The sequence below is a fragment of the Canis aureus genome, chromosome 8 (assembly GCF_053574225.1).
Source record: "Canis aureus isolate CA01 chromosome 8, VMU_Caureus_v.1.0, whole genome shotgun sequence".
NCBI classification, from domain to species: domain Eukaryota; kingdom Metazoa; phylum Chordata; class Mammalia; order Carnivora; family Canidae; genus Canis; species Canis aureus.
The window spans coordinates 39206181-39228988 of record NC_135618.1 but is presented as its reverse complement, the minus strand read 5'-3'; the positions used below and the strand labels follow the sequence as shown (position 1 = coordinate 39228988).

The following is a 22808-nucleotide window of genomic DNA, read 5'->3' as shown; positions in this document are numbered from 1 at the left end:
CTCTTAAATATTTAAAAATCTTTAAAAAAAATTTTTTTAAATCAGCCATCATGTTGTACTTCTTTATACAGTGATAAATGTTCATTGTTTCTCAATAAAACCAGAAAAAAGGATTAAAATGATAAATTTTGTTATAATAAAAAACAATCAATAACAACAGCACATTTGAACACTTTCAATTTGACAGTATCAGAAAGTCGACAAGAGCGCATTCGAACACTTTCGATTCAACAATATTAGAAAGTCATGGAAAATGAGATGAGAAATAAGTACCCATGAAAGCTACAAGGTGGGGAGTAGAAGCACCAGGGAGGATGGCCAAGAGAACCACCAGCCTGGCAACTTCACCTGGCTCAGAGACGCCTGTGAGTCTCAACATCAGGTGACATCAACTTCTCCTTAGTTCTCACAAGGAGGCCTCCCACTCCTCCAGAAAATCAAGCAGAGCTGACCCCGAAGCCTGGGGAGCAGAGCCCACAGGCCGCTGGTGTGGTACCTGTGAATGATGCCCTTGCCATGCAAGTACTCCAGAGCTGACACCATCTCGGCCGTGTAAAACCGGGTGCATGTCTCATCGAATGAGCCAATTTTGCGAATATATTTAAGTAGTTCTCCATTTTTGGCATAACTAAGACCAAAGTCTAAATGTTGCATTGTTAAGGAAGAGTATAAAAGTCATTTTTTAAAACCAACCTTATAGCCCAATAGAAATATTTTTAATTAATGAGAACTGAAGATACCTTGGGCCTGAGACAGCAGCCCCTCTTCAGATCAGACTCTGCAGTGACCACACCCACAGCCACGGGAGCTGATAGGAATCCCTGGTCCCAGCTCAGGTTTCTCATCAAGAACACAGTGACACATACTCCTCAGCCCGCCTGCTCCTTCTGGAGCAGAAGACAGAAGACACCTACAGGCTCAGTGAAGAGAAGCCCTAAGAGAGAAAGTGGCCAGAGCCTGTGGCATACGTGCCTCTTTGCAGGTTTCAGCAAAGGAAGGGGGCCCTCCATCCTAATTCAGCCTCCCAACCTGCACCACAGAGGACCACAGCATTTACTGAGCACCAACTGCGTTCCACAGTGTGCCGAGTCAATTCACGTAAAGGTTTCTCAAGTGCATGCTCCTGTCCAAGTATAAAATAACAAGTTTTTAAGAGAAATGCCATTTTATTATCTTTTTGATCCCATCTATTTATTGGCCACTCACTGGGGAGAGACATGAGGAACACAGGCATCTTTCCCTCAGACACCAGTGTGGTGGGATTTGCTTCCATTCTTCCTCAAGAGGATTATAGACTGGAACAATAAATGGATCCCATATAACAGCTTCCTCTTTAAAGCACCAAATATCTGCACCTACCGGTACTTCACTGCCCCCTAGCAGCTAGGGACACGGGGACAGAGGAGGCCTCACTGCCCTAGGTAGTGGCTCTGAGGGCAGGAAGGGGTGGCCCACGCTCAAGATCTTCCGTATGGCTTCTGTTGGCCAGGGCACTACTGTCTCCCATCAAGGAGAGAGTTTGACGCTGCAGGGCAGTGAGGACAAGCCCAGGATGGAAGGGACCAGTGACCAAAGCTGCCCAAACCTGTCTCTGATACAGCCCCACTTGTGGCCACTCAAGCCCTTCCAACTAGGATAATAGAAACCTGAAGCAAAAAAAAAAAAAAAAAGAACGAAATTCCCCCCAAGAGCATGCCTTCTTCATGGGGAAATCAAAGGGTTCCAGCCAGACCCCTTTGCAGCTCGTGGTGTCCCTGGCCTCCTCACCAGTGACCTGCAGACTCTGGCCTATCTGACCCCACACAGAAGCTCGGCACTGGCTGGGCAAGCAGCCCCACCTGGACTAGCAGGGAACCTCACTGAGGAGTGCCCAGAAGCCTGCAGTCTATGTGACAGGCTCAACCTTGTCCACAGGCACAGGGCTTTTTTGAGCTTCGAGGGATTTGCCCCTCATCTGACCACTCCGAGTTCCTATTTCCTGTGTGAAAGACACTTCTAGTTCTTTGCTCAGTTGTGAACCTAAGGGGACCAAAAGGTTTTGAACATGACAAATGTTGAGGATGCTGGCTCCAAGCCCATCTTGCCTCCAATCACACACCTTCTTCATCCCCAGAAGTATACTCTCAGACCTCCTCAGTCCATTTCACATCCTAGAACATTTCTCCCTCCTTTGGCACAGCCAATGGCCCAGGGCAGGGAGGAGGGGGGCTATTTTCTCCAATGAAGTGGGTAAATTCCTGGAAGGATGAGCAAAGACTAGGTCTTTAATAGAGCCTGGTAAGCTCAATGCCTGTACTTGACAGAGGAACCTGGCCCAGAGAGGTTAAGCAACTGACTCAAGGTCATGAAGCCAAGGAAGGACAAAAGTGGAGCCCAGGCTCCTAAGGCTTAGAGTACTACTCCTGTCCTCAACCTGTAAGAGGGGACACACAATGATGAGCAGCCATGAAGAGGACCCTTCAATGTCCTCATGGGGCCACTGAGGGCTGCCGCGCAAGCAGTGACAGCAGCTTAGTGGGGACAGGATTGCTGGAACCAGGCAGAGGCAAACATTCTATAATCCCTAAACAAAACAACAAGGAAACCCCATTCTGCCATTGCCTAAACAAACCAACAAGGAAACCCCATTCTGCCATTCTATATGCCTGTGGCTACTAGACCACTTCACTGCTCCCCTTAAAGGTGGAACCATTAGGCAAAACTCACTGTGTGTGCTACCCGGACCTCCTCAACTCTCTTGAAAGACCCTCCCCACTCCCAGAACAACTTGCACCAGGGCCATTCCAGAGGGCAGACACAGGCCCCAGGTACTTGACCACGCAGCAGCATGATCTCGCTGCCCAGCAACCCCCCTACTGGAAACCAACTGGCCCTGTGGCCCCCTGGGGTCTGCCCTCTCCACTCATTGGCAACACCCCACCTCCTGCATGCCAGTCTGTGTGGGGGTGAGTTGGGCTCAGGTCTCAGAACTCTTCCCTCAGAAGTGCCCTCCAGTGGCCAGCCAGCCCACGGATGCCCCCCAGCCCTGAGTTTGCATGCTGCCCTGACTCCTCACCAAGCTCCACCAGCACCTACTCAGCAGCAGCCAGCACCAACAGGTATATCAAATGCCAACGCCACACATACCTCCAAGCCTGGTCTCTCCTGCCTCAATTACAGCACCCCTTGCCCCTCCCCCGACTCCGAGGGCCCACACCCAGGAGCCCCACTGCCTGGCTCACCTACAGGAGCCTTTGGCACCTGCCACAGTCATAGCAAATACTGCTTCTTTCTAGCCCCTCGGGACTCCCTGCACACTTGGAAGAAAATCTGTAATTCTCACCAGGCCTCTAGGGGAGGAGAAGCTGGCCCCTGCCCAGCCTTTTCGCCCCACCAGCATAGGAAGCACTCCAAGCTCTACCCAGGTCTCTGGCCGGAGCAACACTTTCCTTCACCCTCTTACCTGCCCCCTCACTGCCCTTGCTCCCTCAAGTCTACTACATGGGCACTGATGGTCTAGGTATGTCTAACTCCTCCAGGGAATGTAGACTCCACAAGGGCCGAGCCTTCTCCACCTCTTCACCAGCATATTCCCATCGCCTGGCACTCAACAAAAACTTGTCAATAAGCAAAAAAACAAATTCAGCTGACAGTTGAAGGAGTCAGAAAATGATGTTGAAGGGGGAGCGGGATGGAGCAAAGTTCTAAACCAGAAGACTCTGTGTAGAAAGAGGCACAGGGAAAGCCTTTGGGGGGGAGCCAAGCCCTTACAGGGACCGGCTTTAATGAGGGGGTGGGGGAGACACTGAGGACACCTGAGGGCAGGAGAAAATAACTAATGCCAAGACTGAGATTGAAGCCTGAACAAGCCCCAAGGCAACTCCATTTGACAGCTAACCTCTGACCTCTTTTGGTGGAACAGAAACCAAAAGAGCATCCACTGGGACTGAGGACAGAGTCATTGGGGCACCTAGGGGCTGGGAAAAACTGCAGGAAACGGCTGTGGAGTGAGGAGAAATTGGCCAGCCAGGCCACATGGGCAGGTCTTGGGACAACACACCACAGTGTGGCCATAGTGCCTTGGTGCTCTGTCTCCTCTACTCCCTAAGTAAAGGTAAAAGAGGGGGTAAAAAAAACATCGCTCTAGGGGTTAGAGGAGAAATCAGGGAGCCAGAGAGGCCCTCAGAGGAAGCAATCAGTGGGGTGTGACAGCACTGCTGGAGAGCTGGAAGCACTGGGTGATCAGAGCTCTCCACTGACAGATAGCAGATGGGGGCAGGGCCAGGGGAGGGGTGAGGGGAGGAAGGAGGGAGGAGGGGGGGGCTGGAGGGCCTGGGGAGGACAATGTTCTTGGTACTAGAAGAAAGAGTTTGGGCTCCTGTGGGCGGCTCCCTGGACTTCTCACCTGGGGGCTAAGCCTAGTGAAGATGTCCCTTCCAACCAAACCCCCAAAAATCCTTCCTCCCTCACTTCCCTGCTTTGAGCAGAGGACTTGACGTCTGATGGATATTCCAAGGACACCAGTTAGAAAAATAAGCTAATGCCTCTGAATAAATGTCTACCTACCACGGGGTTAAAACAATAACAATCCTTTATATACAACGCTTATAAAACAAAAAACCTCAAAAAGGTTTATGATGATTTCCCTCAAAGTAATGTCCTACTTTAGTCAATGTTAGCAATCCCAAAGCAAAATGATGTGAATTTATTTGTATTTAGAATATGTCGACCTTATCCTTTCCAGGGAAGGGACTTGTGAAAATACACAAGAGGGTCATGATTCCAAACAGTACAGGGTCAGTGGTGTGATTTAGAAGGCTCTGACTGTTCAAAGGATACACAGCTTTTCATCATCCTGAAATGTGAAGTAAAGTTTAACAAAGAACGGGTGATCCAGGCGTGACATCACGTCTCTCTCTCTGGTTACATACGGGACCTTGTTCTCTTTGATAATGTGACGTTTCTCTAGAATTTTAACTTAAAGTAAGAGAGAAGCAAGTTACTTCAATTGATAATGGTAAAACTAAAAACAAAACTCATAAAGGTAACTGGTACAAATTAAAGTTTTTCACAAAACATACCCACCGGCTTTGTGGTCTCTAAGACCAACAGCATCCCACCCCCTGCGTCCTAGACATACAGCCCCCTAGACTTAGTACTTACTAGCATATTCCCTTGAGGTTGCCAGTTCTCGGGCTAGAACAACCTGGTTTAGGAAGAAAAGGGAAAAAGAGAAGAGAAAGAAATACTCAGTGTAACCTGCGTATCAACTCTCACAAGTCACCTTGCAGCCAACCACACAGGCTAACCTGCCCCCCACCATAAAGTTACATTTAAGTATCTGAAATTACATTAAAATATATTTGTCCTGTGCTAACAAATTTGACAGGATGTCAACGACTAAGTTAATGTGTTCTAATAGACAGCAAACGCAGAGATCAATTAACTGCCTTCAGAAGGTTCTTGATCAGCTGCTAAGTTCCCCTGGTGCAGTGAAGTACACATTCAGGAACATTTTAGACTAACGTAACCCTCACAGATAGTAGAAAGAAACAGCAAACAATACCTCAAATGAGTCCTGGGAATTCCTTCAAAAAATAACTCTTAAGAATATGTTCATTGTAAAAAGCCGCCCCGAATTTGGGTTTTTTCAAATAATTGTGACCATACCTTTCAGCTGACACTGTGCTCAGGTACGGTACGCTCTCCCTGCCAGCGAGAGCACAGAACTGAAGCTAAACAGGGCACACTGGGAGTGCCTCCTGCAAGCCTCACCTCCCACTCAGGATGCAGTCCCACTTCTGACAGGGCCTTCTCAGTAGCAGAGCTAAGGATTGTCCTCAAATTCCATTCTGGGGACAGAGAACCAACGGGACATAGCACAACATGGGAAAGATATTTCTACACGAGCAGCTCCTGGCCACAACTGAGCACCAACTTCTACATGCCTGATGAAGCCAGCTGTCTGGGAAGCGGGGTGGCCTCCACCCACCACACAGTTGAGGCAGAGAATGGCCCTCCTAGATACCTGCACAAAGGGATGGCCCAAGGACCAGAGTGCAGATGGAAACCTGTCCAAATCCTGAGGGATCCCTGGGCCTTCTGGGAAGACCTTTGGCAGCCACAGGCCAGATTCATCCCACTACAGAATTCCCCAGCAGTGATCCTGGGAAAGCACTGTGTGAAATACCTTGCAGTTATTAAGAAGAATGGAGTTGGATTATATGTGCTCAAGTGGAAAGATCTCAGAGATCTTTCTAGAGGAATATACCTATGTAGGCTGTTCTCAAGCACCGGGAGGTGATGGACAGGGGCTGGGGAAAGATACTCCCTCCCTAGGTTGTGTTTATGAAATATTACATTTCTTCAGGGAAGCACGTACTAGCTACTTAGTAGGAAAAAAGAAGAAAAAACTATTAGAGAGTACTAATAATTAATGGGATCATTTCTGAAGGAGGCACTTAAGAATCTTTCTGTTGTGTGAATTCAACATTTCACATGCAGGTTTCCTTATGGGCAAAGGGCAGAAGTATCCCTCTTCCCAGAGAAGAAGACATGACACATCCCTCCACAACACCAGAGCCAACAGCAGGGCTAATGTGGATGTCAAGATCACCCCTGGAGGGCCAGGCAGCAGCAGGCTGAGCCTTCCCACTCTCCAGGGCCAGGCTCGGCCAAGCGCAGATCCTGCCCAGATCCTGCCCAACCTGGAAACTGCCGCTGGTCCTCCACCCTCCCCTGGAAATCTAATTTTAAGTGGTCTCTATTTCAAGAGTTATAAGACCTAAGGGTAGCACATATAATTTGAGACCCAGGGCTGCAGGATTCCGAACAGTGCCAGGAAGAAGCCTCCAGCTCCTGGTGCTTTTCCCCAGCACCTCCCTCAGTTCAAAGGGACCAGGGATGACAAGAACTAGAACTGGAGCTTTTCAACACCAGGAATGCATCACCCAGAATGGATGGTGCCTACTTTCACCTGCTATGCAGACCCATGGACAAGGGGCAGTTTCACATATAAGTGATCATTTACCGGTTGAGATAAATGTCCATGAAGCACAACTGAGAAGAGGGAACGCTCCTTCTTTTACTGGACTATGTTAAGTAATCATGCAGAACACCCAAGGTTCTTTTCAAAAGTGCTGCTTCTTTCTGAGAGGATCTGTGAATACCAGAAGTATTGGGGACCATGCTCATAGCCGAAAAGTTTTATCGGGCACAATTCTTTCATAATTTAACAAACTGCCAATTAAAAATCTAAATTAAGGGATGCCTGGGTGGCTCAGTGGCTGAGCGCCTGCCTTTGGCCCAGGGCGTGATCCTGAAGACCTGGGATCGAGTCCCGCATCGGGCTCCCTGCATGGAGCCTGCTTCTCTCTCTGCCTCTCTCTCTCTGTGTCTCTCATGAATAAATAAATAAAATCTTTAAAAAAAAATCTAAATTAAAAATGTAAGGGGAGGGCTGCCCTGGTGGCTCAGCGGTTTGGCACCGCCTTTAGCCCGGGGCCTGATCCTGGAGACCCGGGATCAAGTCCCATGTCGGGCTCCCCGCATGGAGCCTGCTTCTCCCTCTGCCTGTGTCTCTGCCTCTCTTTCTCTCTGTGTCTCTCATGAATAAATAAATAAAATCTTTAAAAAAAAAAAAAAAAAGTAAGGGGAGCAAAAGGCTAACACTGATGAAAACCAAGTCGGGAACATGGCAAGCTGTAAAACTGCACGTTCTTCTGTATAGTTTGCAACATTTCATGAATTTGTGAAAGGAAGCAGGGGAAACACACTTTACATAAGGTTTCTTTCTGGAGGGTGGACAAAAAGGCCCTGACCGTTGCACAGGCCTCCCCACAATCTGCACAAGCCCCCAGCCCCATCACCGCCCCATAGGGCTCACACCTCAGCAAATGGGCTGCACTAAACCTTTATTTCTTCGCTTAAAAAGGAAAAATGCCACAAGACAGGCACAATTCACTCAGGTAACAAACAGAGGTGCCTTGCATGTGATGTGCTGATGTAGACTGAAGCCAAGGCTGCGAGAACCCAGAGACTAGCAGGGCTAGCCCCTATGGGGAGCCTGATGTGGGACTCAATCCCAGGACCCTGGGATCATGACCTGAGCCAAAGGCAGATGCTCAACCACTGGGCCACCCAGGCACCCCTATATATCATTTTAAATAAGAGAGAAATACCACAAAAAGAGAGAGAGAGAGAAAAATAGTAAAGGTCATTAAATGATTCCCAAAAGCTCTGAAGAGATACTGATACTGATACTCTCAAATGAAGGGGCAGAAAAGCTTCAGAAGACCTTGCTAATGGGACTTAAGGACATAGGATGGAATCTGTTGATGACTGGTTAGAATAAAAACTAACTGCATTACAAACCAAACCAGGGGCACCTGGGTGGGTGGTCAGTGGCTGAGCATCTGCCTTTGACTCAGGTCATGATCTCAGAGTCCTAGGATCAAGTCCCGCGTCAGGCTTCCCACAGGGAGCCTGCTTTTCCCTCTCCCTGTGAGTCTCTCATGAATAAATAAATAAAATCTTTTTAAAAAACAAACCAAACCACAAAACAATCAAGATGCCTTTTAAAGCTTTCATCTATAAAACCAAGGCTTAAATATTTTAACCATGTGATCTACTTGGTAGTAGCTGGCACCAAATGACCCTCTGCAACCGGAGTAGAACTCCCGAGGGGTCTGAGACCCCCACCCCCTGGGGAAGAATATAGCCCTGGTAATTGGGTCCCCTAGCTCCAAGTCCTGAGTAAAGTCAGCCTTCCCAAAGAAATACACTCATTCAAGAAACAGCAGTTGTATATACTCACTGTGGAAAAAGAGCCTTCACCAAGAATTTTCCCAAATTTGAAGTCTTCAGGCCGTTTCTTCCGAGGCTGTGGTGGCGGCTGTGTGGTGTGTTGCAGCGAGTTGGTGCTCGGTCGAGACTCAGCCGCGGTGCTGTCCATGGTGGGGGCCTGTCTGCTACCACCACTGGGAATGCCGGGGGCCGTGCCGGACTCAGTCTGGGTCCTCACCATTGATGGGGACGGGCAAGAACATAACACCACACTGGACTGGATAGGAACGGTGTCATACTGGAGGACAAAGGAAAAAGAGGTAAGACTCAAAGCAGCTCAACTTTTCCTACATGTCTGAACTAAAGTGTTAACATTGTTATAACACGAATGCTACCAAGTATTGGGCAGGCCATCTGACTTTCTGCCACAGGATTCAGGCCACTGCTCTCCTCTCCCAAGTCCCTTCCCTGCTCAAATCCCAACCCTTACCCCCGATCCTGCTGCCCAGCACCCTCATCGTCCATCACCTATCTGCCTCCCCCTCCTCCCTCAGTCAGCACTGAGTGAATCTCCAATTACCCCCCAATCATGGCCATTTGGCCTTCCCATCACTGCCCAACCTCAATGCTACCTGCAGTCAACCCCAACCCACGAAGGAAGCCAGTCCAAACTCTTTGACCATGGTGTCCCCATCCAAAACTCCTTGCCTACTCACCCATTCATACCTCATACAAGACTGGACACACAGAAGGTACTCAATTAGGGCTTGAACAAACAGATTGGTTTAAGACTATATCCCAAACTAAACAGAATTTTAACCTAGAAGTAATAGAACATGGAAGTAGAACTTCATGGAAAGAAGAGTCCAAGAACTGTCAATTACACATAAAAGTTATAGCTGAGGGGCGCCTGGGTGGCTCAGTCAATTGAGCATCTAATTCTTGAGCTCAGCTCAGATCCTGATCTCAGGGTCTTGAGTTCAAGTCCTACAATGGCCTCCACACTGGGTGGGAAGCCTACATAAAAAAAAAAAAATTACAGTTGATAAAAATAAATAAGTTTCTCAAAAAAGATAGCAGTGGCATCACTGGTTACCAATCGGGAAACTACCTGATCAAGAACCCAGATGCTCAATTTCATCAAAGTTATCTCCAAACCAGGTAGTGTTAGGTTTTTAAATTATTTAAACAAATGAAACATTTAACAAATTTTATTTTTTAATAAAGTAAAATAAAAAGCCATAAAAAGGAAGTACTGATACATGCTACAAATTAAATGAACATGGCAAACATTATTATGCTCAATGAAAAGGGCCAGACATAGGGACGCCTGGGTGGCTCAGCAGTTGAGTGTCTGCCTTCAGCCCGGGGCGTGATCCTGGAGTCTCAGGATCAAGTCCCACATTAGGCTCCCTGCATGGAGCCTGCTTCTCTCTCTACCTGTGTCTCTGCCTCTCTCTCTGTGTGTCTCTTATGAACGAATAAAATCTTAAAAACAAAACAAAACAAACAAAAAACCGGCCAAACATAAAAGGCCACATACTGTGGGATTCCATCTCCACGAAATATCCAGAAGAGGTGGATCCAGAGACAGAAAGCAGGTGAATGATCATTAGGGGCTGAGCTGGAGAAGGGGGTTAGTCTGCTAATGGGTATGGGGTTTCTTTCTAGGGCGACAAAAAAACTCTAGAACTAGATCATGATGATGGCTATATAACCTTGTGAATACACTAAAACTCACTGAATTGTTTAAATAGATGAATTAATTGTACAGTATACAAATTATATCTCAGTAAGCTGCTACAAATACTTATATCACATATAACTGCACTGATTTATAAACAAGAACTCATTCAAATTTATAAGACATCAAGACTTTAAGTGAAGAAATGGACAGGCACCAAAAAAACTCAAGGAACCAAAAGATGAAAATATGCAAGGTATCCAAAGCCACGTTAAAGTGACCAGAGACAGCCCTGAATGTTTGTAATCAGGGGAAAGGTTGGAGGATGGATAGACAGAAATGACAATTAAATATGTTCACAACACACAGGAACAGCAAATGCTGGCAAGGCTAGGATAAAACAAGGTACTCCTCTAACAGCAGCTGGCACCAATACACCCATGGTGCTGTTATCTTGTCTTCTGGAAAGCAATTTGGTAATCTGTGAAGAAAGCAATGACAGAACAGTTGCCAATGAGACACAAAGAAATACTACAGACACGAGAAGAAATAGTAAAACTTTAGGTGGGTATTAAGAGAGGAATAGACAGGGAACTTGGGTTGGTCAGTCAGTTGGGCATCTTGCCTTCGGCTCAGGTCATGATCCCAGGGTCCTGCGATGGAGCCCCACATCGGGATCCCTGCTCAGCAGGGAGCCTGCTTCTCCCTTTCTTGCTCCCCCTACTTGTGTACATGTTCTCTCCCAAATAAATAAAAAATAAAAATATTTGTCTCAAAGTTAAATCAGAAATACATACAAGTTCACCCACAACCACAAAGAAAATTGCCCTTCCTAGCTCTGACTCTGCAGTGCTCTAGCAGTGACATTATGAGCCTACCCACCACCAGATTGTTGGAGAACACCACAAAATGAACCCAGAGCATCCAGATTGTTTCTAATAGTATTCCCCAGTAAAAGAACTCAGGGGAAAAAAAAAAAAAAACCAAAACCAAAAACAACTCAGGACAGCAGTCAACTCCATGTCTTAGAACAGAAAAATGGGAATATGGTATTTGTATCCTTTGCTATGTCTGAAAAGGAGGAGGCCTTCACAAGTGTCTGTGGTAGGAGGAAAGGGTAGGGAAACTGGGCTGGAGGGACTGTCACTCACTAGCCAAGCTGTGACTCTGTAAACCCTAAAAAGAGATCAGTAAGTACAGCTCATCAGAATAAGCCAAAATGGGAATGCCTGGGTGGCTCAGACGATGATGCCTCCCTCTGCCTTCAGCTTAGGTCACAATCCTGGGGTCCTGGGATCAAGCACCACATCGGGCTCCCTGTTCAGTGGGGAGCCTGCTTCTCCCTCTGCCTCTGCCCCTCACCCTGCTTATGCTAGTTCTCTCTCTCTCTCTCTCTCTCTGTCAAATAAAGAAAACCTTAAAAAAAAAAAAAAAGCACCAACCAAAACAGAAAAATCCTTGAGTCTATGACGATTTTTGTCATACATAGGTGATAAGTGTATTGATACAATAAAAGCCTACTGATTACATTTCATTTTATAAATGTGAATGACTGGGATCTCTGGGTGGCGCAGCGGTTTGGCGCCTGCCTTTGGCCCAGGGCGCGATCCTGGAGACCCGGGATCGAATCCCACATCGGGCTCCCGGTGCATGGAGCCTGCTTCTCCCTCTGCCTGTGTCTCTGCACCTCTCTCTCTCTCTCTGTGACTATTATAAACAAATAAAAATTTCAAAAAAAATAAATAAATAAATAAATAAATAAATAAATAAATGTGAATGACTAAGGGTGTGTGATCACGCAGAGCTCTATTTTTTGTATTGTTTGTTTGTTCATAAAGGATAGACAAACATTTCCTCTCCGTTTACAAAGGATCAGGAGACAACAGGGAAGTATGAAGAAACCAGAGTTCACGAACAGGAAGGGTAGGTGGCCACAGTAAGCAGCAGTGTGCACTGGGTGACAGCTCAGCCACCTCAAAAGGAAAGCTGAAGGAGAAGCTCGTCTGGAGATGCACTAATCACATAAAGTTAAAGACCAATCTAGAGAGAACATCCTGCTCCCCAGACATGACAAGTGCAGAGGCAGAGAGGGCAGCAGGCACCCGGACAGCCCCCACAGTGCTGCACAAGCCTCTCTTCCGGCAGACACACCGTGCTCCAACTCCCAGCCGAGGAATCACCACCGACAACTGGGAGGAGGCAGGCTTCTTGCATGTACAGGTCTCTGGAGAGCATTAGATGCATAGGCAAGGGGCAGGCCTACCTTGGAGATACTGTAGGCTCCCTTTCAGACCACTGCCAACAGAGTGAATGTCACAATAAAGAGAGTCAAATAAACTTCTTGGTTTCCCAGTACATATAAAAGTTATATTTACACTCTAATGTAGTCTATTACATGTGCAGTAGCATTATGTCCAAAAAAAGCAATGTCCATGCCTTAAATAAAAAATACTTTATTGCTAAAAAATGCTAACCATCAGAGAGCTTAGCTGGCTCAGTCGGTAGGGCATGAGTTCGAGCCCTATATTGGGTGCGTAGAGCTTACTTAAAAAAAAAAAAGACCTATCATCGGAGCTTTCAGGAAGTTATAATCGCTGATCACATATCACCATAACAAATATGATAATAATGGAAAAGTTTGAAATGTTGCGAGAATTACCAATATGTGACACAGACACACAAAGTGAGCAAGTGCTGTTGGAAAACTGGCACTGACTGGCTGGTTCAGGGTTGTCACAAACTTTGAAACTGTAGAAAACGCTGTATCTGTGGAGAGTAATCAAGTGAAGCTCAATAAAAGGAGCGACACCTGTGACCAGTGTGAGAAATTATCCCACCCAGTACCAGTGGAACATTTGGAGAATGACTATAGTACACAGTACATATGTGACCAGTGAGACAAGTCCTCCAGCTGGACTGTGAGTCGAGGTGCACCATTTATTTATGGAAGACTGCTGTTTTCTTGAATGCTCGATGGCTGAGCAGTAAGCCAAGTATGCCTTACACATTTCATAAACACTCCACCTCACAAGAGGTACCAAAGGTTGGACCAAGCTCTGGGGTTCAGACAGTACCTTAACGGTTTGTCCCTTTATGACCAAAGCATACAACATAACAGAAGCCTAATCCAATTCAGTAACTTTCCCAGAGATTAGCAGGAATCTCTCTGTCCTCAGAGTCAGTTAAGTGGGGAAGTCACAGCCAGGCTAAGGCCCATCAAGAACTGTGACAGGCCTGGACTGTCCTCACAAGCCAGGCAGGCTACACTGCGAGTGAGAGCTATGCATACAGAGCTCTGGGCACTCATAGGACTCCTGGACACAGCCAAGGATACATGCTCCCTGGGCCTTTAGGTCATCCTGGGTGCAGACCCTCAGGCCCAGGACTGAGACACAGCTGGACTATGTGACCTAAAGGACACACAAGGGAGGAGAAGCGGGAAAGAGCCTGCAGTTCAACAGCACAGGGCCTGGGTACTACAGCAGTGTTGTGAACTAATCTGGCCACGGGTCCACTGGGCAGTCACCAAAGACCCACAGATGAGGGGAGGGAAGAGTACTGCCTCTCTGTCATGCCCACCCGCACCCTCTCCACCTGTCCCAGCAAGTTCATAAATCTGATCAACATGGGCTCACCTAAATTCACCTATGTGCCCAGCCTCCTGTCAAGCAAGGCTCAAGGAGAGAGCAGAAGAGACACATGAGACAGTGACCAACACGGCTTTTAATTCAAAACCAGCAAGCGAAATACTGATCAAAATCTCAAACATTAGCAAAGGCACCAACATATCTGTCCTGTGATTTGGCACAGTTGGGGGACAGCCCATGGCTTCATCTCAGTGGGCAGAACCTCAGCCCTACAGGTGAGGTAGGTAACATCCAAGAGCAATAAAGAGTTTCCCAAAGGGTGAGCCACTATGCCCAAGGGAGGCAGGGCATCGCAGGCAGCAGGTGTCCACAGCCACAGAAAGTGAGGGGGCATTGAAGACTTGGGTGTGACAATCCCCAGCAAACTGGTTATTCTGGGGACAAAGGATCCTGGCATCAAACATCCTGGGAGAGCCTTAACAGGGTTAGGAATGCTTACACTGGCTTCAGAAGCACTTACCAAGAAAAGTCTTCAGCACAGACTTCCTGACTGCAAACTGACCAACATCCAATGCATGAATCTCACTCCCCTCAAAACGACGACCAGGTAAGTCTGATGAGTCTCTGGTTTACAAGCATGTATTCTTGAGAGCTTTCTTTCATCAAAGTGGTTTCTACAGTTATTAAAAGGTCTCCAAAAGAGATGGTCAAAGGAGATCACTGCCCCCTGAGCAGGTCCTACCCAGGCAGAGCAGCCCATGGGCCACACCTCTGCCTATTCCCAGGCTCTGCGGCAGGTTGCTGGCTACACTATGTGGCACACTGGAAACTAAAGCACTATCTTGATAGATGCGGACCTGACTCTACTACAGACCCCATGACATTGAGCAGCACCAGACCTGGTATAAGTGCAGCATCATGCTGGATAAAGCCTGCTCCCTTCCTGTCATCCATCCACAGGTGAGGATAGTAAGTGCCACAGAAAATGCCCAGGCCACCTGAGCAAGTGTGAGAGGAGATAGCAGGTGCCATGAGAACTGCAGTTTGAAAGTCAGGAGGTGTGTATGTCTTGTTGGGAGAGACAGAGTGAATGAGACAGGATTCAGACAGCAAACAGCTCCAAGGACAGCACTGCAGAGCAGCCACTTTCCCTGCACACCTGCAGTACCGGGTCTGCCACTGTATCCACACCTCTGCTGTAGAGGACTTCAAACCTGAAGCTGCAGCAGCCCAGTGCCAAACACACGGGGTCAGCCCAGATGTGCTATCAGAGCTCCTTCCCCAAATGAGTGCATGTTCCTGGCCACAAGCAGTGAGCATGACAACAGTTTCCATCTCGTGGAAATGGGGCTCATGCTGGGAGTTGCCAGGGCCATATTAAAGCACAACCCGGGGACGCCTGGGTGACTCAGCGGTTGAGTGGCTGCCTTCAGCTCAGGGTGTGATCCTGGAGTCTTGGGATCCAGTCCCGCATCACGCTCCCTGTGGGGAGCCTGCTTCTCCTCCCTCTGCCTGTGTATCTGCCTCTCTCTGTGTCTCCCATGAATATATAAAATCTTTAAAAAAATAAATAAAGCACAGCCCGCTAGGAGGGAGCCAACCACTATGAGCTCCTAGTTTTAGGAAGTTTGTGGCCACTGACAGATCTTCCATCCCAGTAGTTCTCAACTAAGGTGATTCTGCCCCCCCCAAGGGACTCTCAGCAATGTCTGGAGGCATTTTTGAGTGCTGTTGCTGGGGGAGGGAGGAAGTCATACTGCATCTAGCAGGTAGGTTACAGAAATGCTGTAAATGTCTCACAATAAACAGGATGGCCCCACAACCAAGAATGATCAGGTCTGAGTGGCAACAGTTCCTGGGGGAGAGGTCCTGCTCTATTCTGGTGGACTCTTATGCTCCCTTCCCCAGGAAGAACTCCAGCAAGTATTCAGTGACCACCCTGAAAGCACTCAGCACTCAGGTAGGCCCTGGGTGCTATGAGTTCCTTCAGCCACTCCTTGGGGCAGGAGGGAGAAAGAAGTACAAGAACCAGAAGCTGGGATCTGTGGAGAGCAGCAGGTGTGCCCAGTCTGAAAAAGGCATGTGAACAAACCCTAATGTTGTGTTTGGGAGAGAACAAGAAACTCCCATGACCTAAACAGTATGCATGGCAGTGCTGACGAGGCTTTGCAGCAAAATACCCAACCAGGGGTGTGGCTTCACAGGACAAACCCCACCACCAATGTGCTCCCGGCCCTCTGGAGCTCAGGGGCAGTACAGGGACGTGGAACCAGTGGCTGGTGCAGGAACTGGAGGAGATGGGACAAAAGGGAGTGTGCACACCACTAACATGGGAACAGGGAGTTAACACCCCACTCCCTCAGCAGCCAGACACATTCAACTCCCAAGAGGGTAAGAACTGCAATCCAGCAAAGATGCACGAATCTGAAATGTCTCCACACAGCCCCTTGCTCTCCGGAAAGCAGTCACTCCAATAGCAGCTGCAAGGCCTGGGCTGGGGAACCGCAGGAGCACGGGCTATCTTATTCAGTTTCTCCGGGGTTCTGGGCTCAGCTGGCCAACACACAGGTTTTGGCTGGAACACTGCTTGACAATGCTGTTTCCAAATGCCAGCCTTTGACATTTCACTTGCTGTAAGATTATACTCAATATCTCTGATTTAAGGTTTTAGGTTTTTTTTTTTTTTTTTTTAAACTAATAAAATAAACTCTCAACTTGGACCTGGGAAAGAAAACCAGCTAGGAGCCCACTTTGCCGTAAAGAACACCGTTTATTCCATGGTAAAGCAGGCCAATGCGAAATAAGAACACATCCAGCCAGAAGTGGCACATGAAGGGGGAAGCAGCTGAGCCCAGCAGACCTGCAGCCTCTCAGCCTGTCCCAGTATGACCGTTCCTGTGGGGAGTCACCTCTCCTGCAAGGAGCCCCCCCGGACGGCAGGGATAGGTGCATTAAGACTTAAGACAATTCCACACATGTTATTCTTAGCACTGTACCTTGAAGGTGGTCTAGGACTGAGATCTTGGGTAGACAAACACAGTGTTCTGTATACTTCACAGAGACTAATCATGAGATAAAAGTTGAGCCCCAGTTATTCCCACCTGTAAACACGAATGCACCTGGTACTCTTACCTTTACTGGCAAGTTCACCCTGCCTCAAAATACAATTCCAATGAGAGGTTTGAAGGCATTAATCAGCCTCTCCTTTGAGAGACATACAGCACCTTGGCATAAATGAATATAAACTAGTCGTCTAAGGGATCCCTGGGTGGCGCAGCGGTTTGGCGCCTGCCTTTGGCCCAGGGCGCGATCCTGGAGACCCGGGATCGAATCCCACGTCGGGCTCCCGGTGCATGGAGCCGGCTTCTCCCTCTGCCTGTGTCTCTGCCTCTCTCTCTCTCTATGTGTGACTATCATAAATAAATTAAAAAAAAAATTAAAAAAAAAAACAAAAAAAAAAACTAGTCGTCTTACTCTGTTGTTGGCAGCTGGCTGAAACCGTCAGCATGCTCTGGAGCCTGAGCCAACCTGTGCCTGCTTTGTTTTGGCAGATACTGAAGTAGAAGGCTTGGCCATAGTGAGAAGAGAGAAACAGTGCATTTGCTCCAGAGATGCAGGAGGGTAGTGAGTGGCCCTGAAGCCAGGTAGAGCAGGGGCAGGGAGAGAACGCCAAACAGGTAGCACAGTCAGTCATAACCACCACTCCTTCCACCTCTAATTCACAGGACCCCACTGCTTTTCCCACCCCCAGCTCAACAGGATGATCGTTGTCTGCCACAGCTTACAGCACATCCAGCAATTCCTGTCCACAGTCCTGGGAGGGGAAGGGGAACTCCAAGACCTTGAATCCACCCAGTGTAGACCACTCAGGCTGCTGGGGAGGTCACTCTCCAAAGCCATGGGTTCTCTGTTACTTCATAGGAATATAAGTGCTCGTTTTGCTCATCAGAGTTTCCTTTTTTTTTTTTTTTTTAAGATTTCATTTATTTATTTGAGAGAGAGTGCATGCGCATGCAGTGGTGGTGTGTGTGTGGAAAGGGGGGTTGGGCAGAGAGACAAGCAGAATCTCTGCTGAGTGTGGAGCCCAACACAGGGCTCAATCTCATGACCCCAAGATCATGACCTGAGCTGAAGCCAAGAATCACATGCTGAAGGGAATACACCACCCAGGCACCCCACTCATCAGAATTTCTTAAAGGAAATAAATTAACTACATTATTTTTTTTAAGATTTTATTTATTTATTCATAGAGACACACAGAACAAGAGGGGGGTGGGCAGAGACACAGGCAGAGGGAGAAGCGGGCTCCATGCAGGGAGCTCCACGTGGGACTCGATCCCAGGTCTCCAGGATCATGCCCCGGGGCTGCAGGCAGCGCTAAACTGCTGCACCACTGGGGCTGCCCCAATTAACTACATTAATCCAAATAATAAACATTACCACTATGCTTGGAAGGGTCCAGGGGCATGGCCATAAGGCAGACATGGTCTCTGCCCCTAGAAAGCTACATCCTAATAGCGTTAATGGGCCTGATGTCATTTACAAAACTGGTTGGTTAAAGCTGTAAGGGTGGCACGAAAGAGACTGGCATGGGCAAGTGCTGGGGGTAAGAGGCAGACCTCTGACTTGGTGCTAGGGCCTCAGTTGGCAAGAGGCTTGGTGGAGGAAGTTTCTCAGGTGCTAGGAGTGGCCTCAGGTGGAGGGCCAGGGGAGTGCTGGCAGCTTAGATGGTGCTGCATGGCAGGGAAGAAAATATTCATGTATAGAAAGTAAAATGTAGGGATCCCTGGGTGGCGCAGTGGTTTGGCGCCTGCCTTTGGCCCAGGGCGCGATCCTGGAGACCTGGGATCGAATCCCACATCAGGCTCCCGGTGCATGGAGCCTGCTTCTCCCTCTGCCTGTGTCTCTGCCTCTCTCTCTCTCTCTCTGTGTGACTATCATAAATAAATAAAAATTTAAAAAAAAAAAAAAAAAAAAGAAAGTAAAATGTAATGACAGCTAATCATGCATCACATTTTTTTAAAGATTTATTTATCTTAGAGAAAGAGAGCATGCACATGTACATGTGGAAGGGGGGATGGGGGAGAGAGAGAGAGAGAGAATCTCTAGCAGACTCTTTGCTGAGCATAGTCTGATGCAGGCCAATCCCACGACCCTGAGATCATGACCTGAGCCTGAAACCAAGATTTGGCTATCTCACTGACCACCCCCCACCCACCCGCCCCGTGCCCTGCAATACATCATACATTTTAAAGTTTCACTTTCCACTAATGTTTCAGACTCAAAATACTGCAGCCGTCACGAGTCAGAAAGAAAAGCCAGTCATTCTGAAATCAACATCCAAGTGCAGTATAGAAAGAACTCTGGATTTTTGAGATGGCAATAACAGATGCTATGAGACTGACAGACACTGACACACCTGCTTTGCCATTATGTGCTTTAAGTGAAACTCCAGGGCCTCAACACAGCTTCAGTAATTTGAGGCAAATTCAGTCCTCTTAAGACCATACTGCTTTATCCACTTCATCAACAAATGAAGTAGTTCACTGAGTAACTACTATGTGCCACGCACTGCTCTACGTACTGGAGATGTAACAAAGAACAAAACCAAGCATCTGCCTTCAGGTCAGGTCACGATCTCAGGGTCCTGGGATCAAGCCTTGAATTGGGCTCCCTGCTCAGCGGGAGCCTACTTCCCCCTCTCCTCTGCCCTCTGCCACTCTTCCTGCTTGTGCTCTTGCTCTGTCAAATAAATAAAATCTTAAAAAAAAAAAAGCTACATTCCAATATGGCACACAGATACCCCAAAAAACAAACATCAGGTAGTGTTACAGTGTCAAATGATGATAAGAACTATGAGAAAGGGCAGCTCGGGGATCCCTGGGTGGCGCAGCGGTTTGGCGCCTGCCTTTGGCCCGGGGCGTGATCCTGGAGACCCGGGATCGAGTCCCACGTCAGGCTCCCTGCATGGAGCCTGCTTCTCCCTCTGCCTGTGTCTCTGCCTCTCTGTCTCTCTCTGTGTGACTATCATGAATAAATAAATAAAATCTTTAAAAAAAAAAAAAAAAAAAAGAGAAAGGGCAGCTCCAGTGGCGCAGCAGTTTAGCACCGCCTGCAGCTTGGGTGTGATCCTGGAGACCGGGGATCGAGTCCCACATCGGGCTCCCTGCATGGAGCCTACTTCTCCCTCTGCCTGTGTCTCTGCCCCCCATCCCCGAATAAATAAATAAAATCTTTAAATAAATAAATAAAAAAAAGAACTATGAGAAAAATAGGGCCAGGAAGGCAAGACAGGAGTATTTGATGTGAGTAGCTGTGAGATGTGCAAATTTAAACACAGAAGCCCTTACTAGGAAAGTGACATTGGAGCAAAGACCCAAGGAGATGGGGAAAGCTCTAAAGAAATCTGAGAAGAGCCTTCTCAGCAGCCCAGTTTGACCCACAGTACAGGCCACCACCAGACAGAACCCCTGGGTGTCAGAGCCCCTTAAACACCCCTTCTGGGTACCTCAAACTGTAGGGATGGGAGCCTGAGAAATGGGGCTGCCCAGAAGGGTACAAGCATCTCCTGAAACAGAGTGTGATGCTAGCCTAGCCACAGTTATACGGTCTCACATCAGCCCTGGGCTCTGAGATGCTGGCCACCAGACTACTACTGCTCTGGTGTCCCCTCTGCTCCAGCAATTACAGGCACAATGACACAGGAACCTGTCATAGGCAGCCTTTCTCCTTCATGGAATTCTGCAGTTTCCTTCCTGCCTTGGCCATCGCACGGCAGCCAAGCACCTCCGTGCAAGACCAACTCTCAGGGCCCCTCCCTGACAGAGATGTTTATAGGGTCAACTGTACGCTCCTGCTTTCTCTTCCCACAGCCTGGCATGTGTGTGTTTTAGCGATTAATTTTACCTCTGTAGTTAAGAAAGATAGCCACAGTGTTACTCTTTAAAGCACTTAGGCATCAATTGTGAAACAAAAAGCCTAAAAGCCCTTTTAGTGTGAAAAGTCCAAATATTTTTTTTGTATTATAATTGTTATTCTAAACAGCCAACAAACATATATATATATTCTTTTACATCTTGTGCTCTCTTTGGCAACACATATACTAAAAATATTCTTTTATATCTCAAGGTGGTACTTAGGCAGCATAATGGCACTGAGATGGTCTGCCACAATCGGGGCGGGGGGGGGGGGACAATGGCTAACTGGCAGCCCCACGGGGTGGGGGTCGGTCCCAAGGTGCCCCTTCTAGCCAGCCAGCACTCCACCCTATTGAGGCAGCATGGCTGGGAGATCCCAGGTGACCCAGGACCTGCAGGTGAGTCATTCCCTCACGGCACAACCCAGTCAGTTTGCCACCCACCTGATGACCCAAAATTGTAGTAAGTAAATAGTTTGGGTTACTCAATAGCTTCTGAAATTTAAATTTCTAGAGAAATTTAAAGTAACAAAACCCTAGTTATGCCTATCCACTATCCCCATCCTCCCTAATAAAATGGAGCTGACCACAAGTTCTCAAGAACTTTGCCACCGTGTCACCATGAGAGTCACATCACTCGCCTTTCCTACATACACATGTGCACATCCCAAATCCAAGCCCCTCACACCCAAGGGAAGGCTGGGCGCCACGACCTGCTTCACCGGTTTCACACCAGTGGCTTCTCTGGCTCCCCATGGCCTACATCAATGCTGCTCCCTTCCTGCTAGGAGTTCCCCCACTAGCCATGCTCATCCCTACTGTTCATTCCCCATTCCCCAGTACCAGCAGCCCTCAATCTCTCCCTCCCTCAGAACGAGATCCCCTTCTGTGTTTCCTTCTCCTGTCTCCTATGTGGCTGGTCAGGACAAGCCTCAGTAACTCCCTCACTGCTGAAAGATGTGGAAGATGTGTCTGGGGCACAGCTCTCTCGACAACAAGGAAGGACAGCTGCTCTCAATTGACCTGGGTTATGAGATTCATAGCCACTGACCTCTGGCAGCCTTGGGGTCTCTGGAAAAGGCAGACACACATGTCCCCCATGTGTCTTCTCCACATGAATCTCGTTCTGTGCATATTTGTGTGTCGTAGAGAATCAGTAAGCACAAGTGACACCTGTTGTGCTCACCTCACCTTTTCTGAGCAGGAACCACAAGCAGCCCTTCACAAGAAAGACTCTGACAGGAAGACAAGCATGAGTCTTAACTGACATCCAGGGGTGCCTCGGTGGCCCAGTCTGTAGGGCGGCCAGCTCTTAATTTGAACCCCACGGGAACTCCACTTGAGGATCTTGGCCCCTCCCCATGTGTACGCACAAGCATGCACTAGTGCTCTCTCAAATAAATAAATCTTAAAAACAAAACAAAACCAAAACCAACAAACAAAAAAACAAAAAAAACCAACCTGACTTCCAAGTGAACTTGTAAAGTGGGTATTCTCTGTAGACTTGTTTCATACAAATTATATGTAAAAACTTAATAAATTTCAACTTCTTTAACAGTTTGAGTATTGAGTTCAACAGTCCCCTTTCAGAAGTAGAAACTTTCAAGGGAAAAATAATTTGAGACCAAGTTACATTTTCATATCCACCAAAAACATAGTAAGGCTCAAGTGAACTACACACTACCTTGCTTACCCACTAAGAGTTAAGGAAAACATCAGCATCAATATATCCAGTGACCACCATTCACAACTGCTAAATATAACAAATATTTTTGACATACAGATTAAAACACAAACTTGGGGCAAAGGAGAACAAATGACCCACAGATTTCCTTCCTACATCCCGCCAAATCTCACA

The 22808-nt window shown here is 47.7% G+C and overlaps 1 protein-coding gene across 6 annotated transcripts in view; it reads right to left on the bottom strand.

Moving 5' to 3' along the window:
• Positions 1-22808, bottom strand: part of PDPK1 (3-phosphoinositide dependent protein kinase 1) — an 80320-nt gene that overhangs the window by 34583 nt on the left and 22929 nt on the right. For all 6 annotated transcript variants that reach the window (XM_077906256.1, XM_077906254.1, XM_077906252.1 and 3 more), the window contains exons 2-5: positions 8795-9061; positions 5143-5185; positions 4819-4956; positions 497-641 (exon numbers count right to left, since the gene is read on the bottom strand). In XM_077906256.1, the coding sequence (XP_077762382.1) occupies positions 497-641; positions 4819-4956; positions 5143-5185; positions 8795-9004 (536 nt within the window). In that variant the 5' untranslated portion in view covers positions 9005-9061. The remainder of the gene's footprint in view (positions 1-496; positions 642-4818; positions 4957-5142; positions 5186-8794; positions 9062-22808) is intronic.